We start from the raw sequence: 10,653 nt of genomic DNA on the forward strand, positions 1-10,653 counted from the left end.
TGGTGGGATTACATGGCTTTTTTCTCTCAAAGTTCTCCAGTGCTCCAAACCTCTAAAACTCAGAAGATGTGTATTCTAGACATGGATTTGCTCCTGATTTGATCTCTGACCATGGTGAAGTCCTAAGATACCTTTTGCTGGTTTTTCTCCTTTTGAAACTGCAGCTTTGTGTGCTGTCTTTGGAAGAATGAATGAATGTGGGTGTATTTCAGCCATTCCTTTTATGGTGCCTGCAGTGGCTTTCCCTGCGCAGGTTGTTCCCATCTCCACCCAGTAGATTTCTTTTGCCAAGGATGGCTTATGTGTTTGGGTTTACTTCTGTAAAGCCGGTGGCTCCTTCGTCAGTTGTAAAGTGTTAACAGTAGTGAAATTGTAAAAGTATTACAGATGGCTTATTATCTGCTACTGTAGAAGACTGTACAGTGTCCTAAACAAATGTACTAAGCATTTGTTTTGACTTTTAATGCTCACATTTTGGTAATGATCTCTTTAAGATAACTTAGTGGTTGAAAGAAGCCATGTCACAAGTAACAGGAAGTGGCTTTAGAAGGTGAAATAAAGGAGATATATGTTAAAGAACAGAAAGACAAGATTTTTGTTTGTGGTGACCAGTGATAAATTATGAGTGCTACAGGTCTGAAATAAAGTTGTTAACTACTGTCTTATCAATAATAGTTACAGAGAATAAGGCTATGAAACATAATTTTGATATTTTCAGATTTATACAACAGTGCAGCAAAATTGAGTAGATGATGGACTCGAGGTCATCTAGTAGTGCCATATCTCATAACAGGACATATCTTAGACTTTTTCCCATTACTTTCCCATTACTTTGCTTTAATAAAGCAAATAAAGACTTTATAAGTCTTTGTAAGACAAAGACAAAATAATCTATTTTTTAAAATGAAAAACAGATACTCAGAGTTCAGATTTGACCCATCTTCTTTCCTCACATGAAGATTACAAATAAAATGAAGCAGTTTAAAAAGTAGAGATGTTCATATGTAAAATGATAATAGAACTTTACAGAGGTGAGCCTCTATTGTTTCCTTGTAGGGTATTCATTCCTTGGCAGCGCCCTGGAGTTTAAAGTGTCCTTTGACAAGGCTTTTGCATGTTACTGTAGTAACTAGATTTCCTTGAGTAAGGGTGGTAAATGGAAATTTATCATTTATGTGTTGCATTTCACCTTATAACCAGGGTGCTTTGTGGCCATTTCTCCATATGCATTTTTGAAGCTCTGCTTCACAACCTTTAATGTGCATGCAGATTCTCTGGGGCTCTTGTTGAAGTACAGATTCTGATTCGGTGGGTCTGGGGTGTCCTTAGAGCTTACACTTCTGAAGTATTCCCCAGGGATACCAGTGCTGCTGGTCCATGGACCACGCTTTGAGTAGCAAGGCTGTAAGAGACATTCATCCTTGGAGTTCTCCTGTTTGGCTTAAAAATTGTGACTGCTCTGTTTCAATGTCTCCCTTGCCCCAAAAGAAAGTCTCATTAAGTCTGGGTTTGTGCTTTTTTTATGTTGGCTATTAACAGCCATGTCTTTCCCTTTTTCTAAATAGCAAAACACCGAATTGCTCATAAACCGCATTCCAAACCAAAAACTTCAGATATTTTTGAAGCAGATATTGCAAATGATGTGAAATCCAAGGATTTGCTTGCTGATAAAGAACTGTGGGCTCGACTTGAAGAACTAGAGAGACAAGAAGAATTGCTGGGTGAACTTGATAGGTACTTGATGACAGATTATCTTTCCAAGATAATTTGTTTCTGTATACATTTCCTCATTAATCTTTCTTCATTAATAAAATAGTATGTGTTCATTGAAGAAAATGCAGGGAAGCATAATATATTATCAATAATCCTTTCACCTCAAGATAAACATTAATTCTTTGGAATATTTTCTTACAGGATTGTGTGTTTGTGCATATTCCCATGCATGTGCATGTACTTTAATACTTAAGATAAACATCTTCATTTTTTTATTATAGCCTATTTTGTATAATTATACCAGATAGTTGACTTTTAATAATCTTGGATTTAATGTATATAATGTTCAATTTTAAATGAAGTATTTTTATACTACACCCAGGATAGTGCTCTATCTTTGAATGTGTTGTGAAAAACAGAAATACCCTTTGAATTTAAGTTTGATACAGTAAAGTGTTTATTCTTGCTTTCCTTTTATAAACTTTGGAGCAGGTAATTTGTAATCTGGTCAGATAGCTATATGTATGAGAAACTTTACCAAATTGCTCTTTGAAATACACATTAGCACATACTTAGAATTGTTAAAATGCTAAATGAAGTCTGCTGCTCGAGAAGTTCCTATATTATTTTGCTTAAATGATGTACCATATGCAATAATTAGTTTCTGTGAAAAATAGGGCAGGAAGCATACAAGTTTCTTTTTCCTACCATTTCACCTATAAATTCTTAGGTCTTTTTGATTAACTGATACTATTCATTTTTAAAAACCAGTTTTGAATCTTGTGATTTTTCTTGGTCATGATTCTCTATTTTTGTATGATGTTATTTCAGTTCTGTTGCATTTTCGATTTTGTTATTTTTGTAAGGTCCTCAAATCTTTTATAGAATCAAGTATGATAAGTGTTCACTCGTGTGTATAAATGTAAGTATATTCATGTGCATATGTATAAATCCTTTATTTTTTAAAATTACACTAATACATGCTCATTGTAAAATCTGAGTATAGGAGTAGAAAATAAGTATGTATTATGGTTATGTGGTTTCAATTTCTGGTCTTTAAGTAGAGAGACATGTTCTCTGAATTTCTTACAACTTTGTTATTATTGGTACTATATTTATATTGCATATGGCCAATATCTTTCTTGCAAAGATAAAAAAATTATCTTCTATATTCTACTTATGTCTGAATAACTGCAATATATAGAAGCAGCATAGGAACTAATGTTTTTTGTTAACTTCAAAACATTTTTTTGTTTTTGAACTTAGAATTCTAGTTTTAAAAATACTTTATTCAAGATCTTAGTATTTACCCATGGAAACTGACTGGAAATTTAAATAATGTAAAATTCTAGTATGTTTATTTGATCTTGTTAATTTTCTTCTCCCTTACTAGTAAGCCTGATATTGTGATTGCAAATGGAGAAGATACGACATCTTCTGAAGAGGAAAAGGAAGATCATAACACAAATGTGAATGCAATGTATCAAGTAACAGACTGTCATACTCTGGACAGTTGTCATAAGGATGTTGCAAGTTCAGAACCATTCAGTGTTCAAATGAGTAGTCAGTTGAACTGTTCAGTAAATGGTTCCAGTTCTTACCACAGTGATGGTGATGATGATGATGACGATGAGGACGACGACAACATTGATGACCATGATGGTGATAATGACCATGAGGCTTTAGGGGTTGGAGATAATTCTATACCAACAATATATTTTTCTCATACTGTTGAGCCTAAGAGGGTTTGTATACTTTTAACTTTACTAATTTTGCATATAATTTGAACATTAAGCATTATGATATTTTTTAAAAGAGTAGTATTAACAGTCATTATCATTATAGATAGTGCCAGACAGGAAAATCATCTTTTGCCTCTTGTTCTGACCAATTTAAGAAGAAAAAGGGGAAAAAAAATTTAGTTAGCTGGTATTGGTCCATTGTTCTCTGAAACAATGCATTGTTTGGGGTCTGGAAGGGGATCAGATTTGAGTGGCAACTACTGTAACTTCACCTGTCCTTCATTCAGAGAGTTTTCTCAAGAATCCTGGAGTTAATTATATTGTGGATATTTTGGTGTGCTTAGCATGTTGAAAGTGACTGCATTAGTTAAATTTTTAATTATGCCAGGTTGTTTTCTATGGACATAAAATGAATACTTCATAAGCACAAAGGGAAAATGTAGGAGAAAGTAAAAATTAGTTTCTTTTCTGACAAAGTAAATATAAACATCTGTGGATCATCATGACTTTAGAATTTTGGCATTTTAGAGCTGGGGGTGACTGTGGAGATTTTCTAATACAGAGTTTTAAAGCTTTTCTCTAGTATGAAAAGCCTTTTGTTCCCTCCATACTTACTGTAGAATCCCAGTGTTTAAAATAGATCAAAGCAGGTTGGCTCCGATTGAAGGAAGGATTGGCTGCCTTAAGTCCATCTTTGCCCTCTCTCTGCTCCATGTACTGTTCTAAGGAGGCACTGGGAATTCGTCTAATTCGTCTTTCTCAGGGAAATTTAAGGCCTAGTAGACATAGATCTGGTTGGTAATAAAACAGAAACTCTTTCGCCTCAGTGAGTGCCCTTTCTACACAATATTCCCAATTGCCTGTATCAGAGTTAAGGGTCTGTGGTATCAGTCTTAAGTGTGTGTGATTATTATTTAATGAAATATGTTTAAAACATATTTGATATTTCTTAGCTTCCTGAGTTATTCCTGCTCCAATAAGAAGTGAAATAATTGTATGTGTTTTTACATTCTAATATGTCAGACTGAAGGGGTCTTCCCCTGATTCTTCGGGAAAAGTTGACTGAGATGATTAGCCAGAAAAGGTCGCTTTGTGATTCTTTTGCCAGGCTTTTACTTTTTTCCTGTTTTCATTTAGATAGAAAGAACAAGTATTATTTGCAGGAATGTTATAGGGAATAGTGGGCATTATTGTGGAAAGTATGGTCTAAGTGCTGACTAGGGGAGGAAAAATAACATGTTAACCCCATGTGAACCCTGAACAGGGTTGGTTTTTATTTTTTTACTCCTTCAATTTCTAAAAGTTAGAGATGTTTTAAAAATTCTCAATAGGCACTATTTAATAGTACTTTTATGACTTAAAGATTATATTCTTACTGAATTTTTTGTTGTTGTTTATACTCTTTCTTTTGAAATACGTAATTCAAGCCAAAAACATATCAAAGGAATCGGGTGATATGAAGCTTATAAGAAATCTAGCATTTAGTTCAAATGTATTTTGCTTTCTCTACAATAATAAAGACACTGAAGACTAGGATTTGTTATTAAAGATTTACTTTAGAGGTCATAGATCTGTGAGGTAAGGACTTTTTAAAATTCCATCTGATAATGCACATCATTTCAGCATCAGAAAATTTCAGCTGCCTCTCTTACTATTATTTGTTTAGTTACAGAGTTTATTTGTTTGGGTTTCACTTTTATTTAATTTGTCAAAAGGTTCTTAATTTCTTGCTCTGAAATTTTAGGTCCGAATAAATACTGGGAAGAATACCACTTTAAAATTCAGTGAAAAGAAAGAAGAAGCCAAACGTAAACGAAAGAACAGCACTGGCAGTGGCCACTCTGCCCAGGAGCTGCCGACCATCAGGACACCTGCTGACATTTATAGGTGGGAGGCGCTCACAGCTGCAGGGCCGTCTGCTGGCCTTGTTTGTCTCTCTTTCTGCCACTGAACCTTTACCAGAGAAAGTTGTTTGTAACACAGAAGACCCTCACTGAAATGTGAAGTGTTCTGAGGAGTTAGCTTAGAATCTGAGGCTGAGTGGCTGTAGCTTCCCAGTCCAGAGCAGTGGGAATGGAGGAATTTTTTTTTCACTTTCTCCTCTTCACCAGTGCTTTTGAAACATTTCCAAATGGTCTAGTCAGAAAATCTTGTATCTTCAGAAATGCATTTTTGTTTCCAGTGGGCTAGGTCCGTAGGTTTCTTGGCATGCAGTTTACCTTTTCAGAGTAGAAGTTATACTGTTGCAGTTTTTTTTTTTTTTTTTTGGAATTGTTTGTTGAGAAAACTATCACTTGAAAATACGTACTGTTTTTATGACCCTTATTAAATAGTGAAAACTGCTAAATGTATATGTGGGTCTAAAACTTTATGTAGAGTTTTGGCAAACCATGCTATTGCCACCTAGGACATGCTTAAAAATAACATGCTGTGTTTTATTAGGCCAGATAAATAATATCTTTCAAAATAGTATGAAAATGTCATTTGAGGCTATAAAATTAATTGTGATTGTGACTATTTTAGATACAAGGTTTTAATAAAAATTTTCAGATTAATTTCTACAGTAGATTTAAGGAAATTTTCAAAAGGTTATTCTCAGTTTTATGAGTTACGTGCAGTGAATGTATATGTGTTTTGAATATCACAGAGCCTTTGTTGATGTTGTGAATGGAGAATATGTCCCTCGCAAATCCATCCTGAAGTCTCGAAGTAGAGAGAATAGTGTGTGTAGTGACACCAGTGAAAGCAGTGCTGCTGAATTTGACGATAGGCGGGGAGTTTTGAGGAGTATCAGCTGCGAAGAAGCCACTTGCAGTGACACCAGTGAGAGCATTTTGGAAGAGGAACCACAAGAAAGTCATCAAAAGAAAGTTTTGCCCTTATCAGTAACACCTGAGGTGTGTGTGTGTCTTTTAATTCTTTATTTCATATAGTATCTTTGGCCAATTTTAGCTATTTGATCTGAAAAGTCATAAGATTTAATTAATTCTAGATTTCATACTTTCTTGATACTAATTAATAAAAAATTAACAGTCACAAGCAAACAGTACAAATATTGTGATACTCAAATAGTTTATTTTTTGATAAACACATTACTTGTCTTAATAGACACATTATTGTGTCTATTTCAGCAAAATGGGAAATTTAAAATATCTTACTTGGCATTATGTATTACATTTGTAGCTAGGAAATTATTTAGCAGTTTATTTTAAATAAATTACCAGTAGGTCATTTTCTGATAGTGTAAGGATCAGATTACACTATTCTCTCTTAAATACCTTGGCTAAGTTAAAGAAAAATAATTCATGCATAGCAGATAATTATCTAAAGTTTAATATTTTGCCCTGTACCAGTGAAACTTAACTCTTGGGGGATTATGGAATTGTTTTATAATCTGATGAAAGCTGTAGGCCATGTCCTTAGAAAAAATAGTGCACACTCAATACACTTTCACCCACCACACCTCTAACAGTTTTTGGTGGCGGTGCGGGGGAGGTTAGGAAATCCCCAAATAAGGATGTCTGTGAAATATAAGGCTATTAATTTCTTCATTCTTGTGTTTCGGTGAGTATTTGAAGTTTTCAATTTAAAAAGTAGGAAGATTAGGGAACCCATGCCTGGATCAAATGGATGTACACGTTTGTATATACAATGAGATGCATGCATATATATAAATCTTATATAAAAATTCCATTGCCTTTATTAAATGGTATTATACTCAGTGTATTAAATGGTAATTGGGGGTGGAGATTGGTAGCATTTAGGGACAGTACCTATGACTAGAATGTTTTCTTCGCCTCTTCTCAGTATAATGATCTTAGGTGACCTGGAAAGTATCTTACCTTATTTAATTGTCTTCCATACTGTTAGAAAACAGGTAATGGATATAGACTTTTGCTGATAAATATTTGAATATTAGTTTTTTGTAAGGACTTAGTGTATCATGGTACAGCTAGAGTGTGGAACCTATTTTTTATTTCACCCTTACTAGTTTTGCATTTTGTATGGAAATGTTTAATAGTAGTTGCTATAAATTTTTTAACATCAAAGAAATAGTTCATGATTATGGTAAGTGCTTTGGAAGATACCCTTTTCAGTATCTTTTTAAATGCTAAAATATCTCTTTTTCAAAAGCATTTTAAATAGAAGAAGGAGAAGAGGCTCTATGCTCATCGTGATAAAGTGGAGTTTTTAGGAAAGTAAGCTTTAAGCTGCTTTTACCAGCTGAACTCCAGAAATAATGTAGGAGAGAGATGGCTTTCTTTGTTTTTGTTTCAGTGGTGGGGCAAGGTAGAAGAAGGTGGCTTTTTAAATTATTCAGGTGATAATGTTGTTTTAACTAATTTTGAGCAGTTGGTAGACAGAGGAAAGCAAAGTGTACATTAAAGTTCACCTGTCAAATTTTGGTTTGTAGAGGGAAGGATGGAGGTTCTAAATATCAGAAATCTTTAAAAAAAAAAAAAAAAAATTGGCCGGGCGTGGTGGCTGATGCCTGTAATCTCAGCACAGCACTGTGGGAGGCCGAGGCGGGCGGATCACGAGATCAGGAGATTGAGACCATCCTGGCTAACACAGTGAAACCCCGTCTCTTCTAAAAAATACAAAGAAAAAAATTAGCCGGGCGTGGTGGTGGGCGCCTGTAGTGCCAGCTACTCGGGAGGCTGAGGCAGGAGAATGGCGTGAACCCAGGAGGCGGAACTTTCAGTGAGGTGAGATTGCACCACTGCACTCCAGCCTGGGTGACAGAGGGAGACTCTGTCTCAAAAAAAAAACAAAAAAAAAAACCTCCTTGGGTCTTACCTATTTTTGTATAAAACAACATGTACAGATATTTCCAGCAATTTATGCACATTGTTTAATTCTGTTCCAGTTGAACATACAGTTGACCAGATTAAATGCAGCAAACATCCAGTTGAAATTGAGTCATTTTCTTTTTTTGTGGAACTTCTGATTTCTGTCAGAGTTAATTATCTTAAAATTTTGAAACCTGTGCTTATTCCTACTAGTGTCAGCACTTTTATTTTTCAACTTCCACTGATCTCTTAAAATTGAGGCAAAATGCAATAAAATATTTAAATAATTGCATAAACACCACCAAAGAGATTTCAGTTAGAAATGTCAGTACTGGGTGAAACTAAGCTATTGGCTAGCAGGTGCAAGGCCACCATAGGATAGCTCATTCATCAACTGATGTACAGAAGTCGGAGTTTGACACCCTAATAGCATTTTTATTTTAATATGTTATTTTTCACAGCATGGGGTGGACATGAATGTATGAAAGTTTGAAGACCTTTTATTTATCCATTTCTGTTTTTTCCCAGATAAAATTTACATTTTACATTTTGTTTTCTTGCATGTATACTGTAAAAATTACTTCTATTTGGTGGTGAAATTAAAATTTAATGGTGTTAGTTTCTCTGAACAATTGGTATTTTGATGTAGTAGTGTTATCTAGCCACAAATCTTGTGAATATACTTTTAATGAAAAGAAATGTCAAATTAGTGAATGGGAAGATTTTGTGGGTGTCTTACTTGCATTTTGTTACCATAACCTGACTTTTGTTTTCTAGGCTTTTTCTGGAACTGTTATAGAAAAAGAATTTGTATCGCCTTCCTTAACACCACACCCAGCCATTGCTCATCCTGCACTACCCACTATTCCAGAACGAAAGGAAGTTCTGTTGGAAGCATCAGAAGAAACTGGAAAGAGGGTTTCAAAGTTTAAAGCTGCCAGATTGCAACAGAAAAACTAGGCCCTGTCTAGGAAATGAGAATTTACATCCTAAAACCTAGTTGTTTATTTGTTTAGAATATCTATAGCAAAATAGGTTACATGTAGTTTGAAATAAGGTATCCTGAGTTACTTTGGCAACAAGTTCTTTTACCCTTGGTATTTGAAAAAATCAAAGTAACTGTCTGAATACTTTAATATTCGGCTTGTTTTGTTAATTCTCTGAATACTGTCAACATTCTTGTCTAAGTTTGCCTTTATGATGCAGTGGCAGCATTTTGAATTACTTTTCAAAGAATACTGTTCATATGCATTGTTTTTGTGTTTCAAACTAAATACAGGCAGTTTTGTGCCAGCTGTGATATTGTGCATACCATATGGACCATTTTAAAGAAAATTTTAAAATTTCAAATAGATTCAACAATTATATTACTTGCTTTCACATTTTAAAGGCACTTTAAAAAAATCTACTTCTCTTGTAGGTTTTGCAGCTAGTTGGCTATTCAAGAAACCTCGCCCCTCTGAATGTCATACTGTAATCTTTAAGGAAGAAAGCTACATGAATTAATTGTACTCTATGGGAAAATTTCTTTGGAAAGATATTTTGTAAAACTTTTTTTTTCCAGTAAAAACTTTATGAAACTTGGTCTCAAAAATGTTGTGAACTTTATGATTCAAAATTGAGTACAGATAGGTCCTTGATTCATGTATGTGCTACATGTATCACACAACAGATCTGGAATTCTTTCAGTTCCTCAGACACTTCTCCCTTAGTTTTTGCAGTTTCACTGGGATTATGTTTTGGGAGACAAGGAAAGGTCTAGATGTTTAAACGTTTTAAATAAAAATTCCTTTCAATTTCATCTTCCCAACATTTGCATTCTTTAAGGCTACTTTCCTACTAACTGAAATAACACATTTGAGCACAACTCCTCAAAGATAAAATTTTTTCTAACATTGCAAATAACACTACAAGTTAATCATTAGCTCGATGCATGCTAAAATGTAGCTTTTAAAAAGCATTCTGGGCCGGGCGCGGTGTCTCAAGCTGTAATCCCAGCACTTTGGGAGGCCGAGACGGGCGGATCACGAGGTCAGGAGATCCAGACCATCCTGGCTAACACGGTGAAACCCCGTCTCTGCTGAAAAAAAAAAAACTACAAAAAACTAGCCGGGCGAGGTGGCGGGCGTCTGTAGTCCCAGCTACCCGGGAGGCTGAGCCAGGAGAATGGCGTAAACCCGGGAGGCGGAGCTTGCAGTGAGCTGAGATCCGGCCACTGCACTCCAGCCTGGGCAACAGAGCCAGACTCCGTCTCAAAAAAATAAATAAATAAGCATTCTGTGTTAGTACTAAAATAAGCCATCAATGCCAGTCCACCCTCTATTCATGGCTAAATATTTAAAGGTTATTTATAGCTTCTTTAATGAATTCTTTTTAAAGTGAAATTATGTCCTAGAAAAGTAGAA

At 34.9% G+C, this 10,653-nt stretch overlaps 1 protein-coding gene across 4 annotated transcripts in view; it reads left to right on the forward strand.

Moving 5' to 3' along the window:
- URI1 (URI1 prefoldin like chaperone) overlaps positions 1-9,842 on the forward strand; it is a 73,432-nt gene extending 63,590 nt beyond the window's left edge. For all 4 annotated transcript variants that reach the window (XM_077978051.1, XM_001085459.5, XM_015123483.3 and 1 more), the window contains 5 exons: positions 1,566-1,734; positions 3,107-3,458; positions 5,200-5,342; positions 6,103-6,352; positions 9,026-9,842. In XM_077978051.1, coding sequence (XP_077834177.1) covers positions 1,566-1,734; positions 3,107-3,458; positions 5,200-5,342; positions 6,103-6,352; positions 9,026-9,208 — 1,097 coding nt within the window. In that variant the 3' untranslated portion in view covers positions 9,209-9,842. The remainder of the gene's footprint in view (positions 1-1,565; positions 1,735-3,106; positions 3,459-5,199; positions 5,343-6,102; positions 6,353-9,025) is intronic.
- Positions 9,843-10,653: the final 811 nt, after the last annotated feature.

The sequence above is a fragment of the Macaca mulatta genome, chromosome 19, assembly GCF_049350105.2.
Source record: "Macaca mulatta isolate MMU2019108-1 chromosome 19, T2T-MMU8v2.0, whole genome shotgun sequence".
NCBI lineage: Eukaryota > Metazoa > Chordata > Mammalia > Primates > Cercopithecidae > Macaca > Macaca mulatta.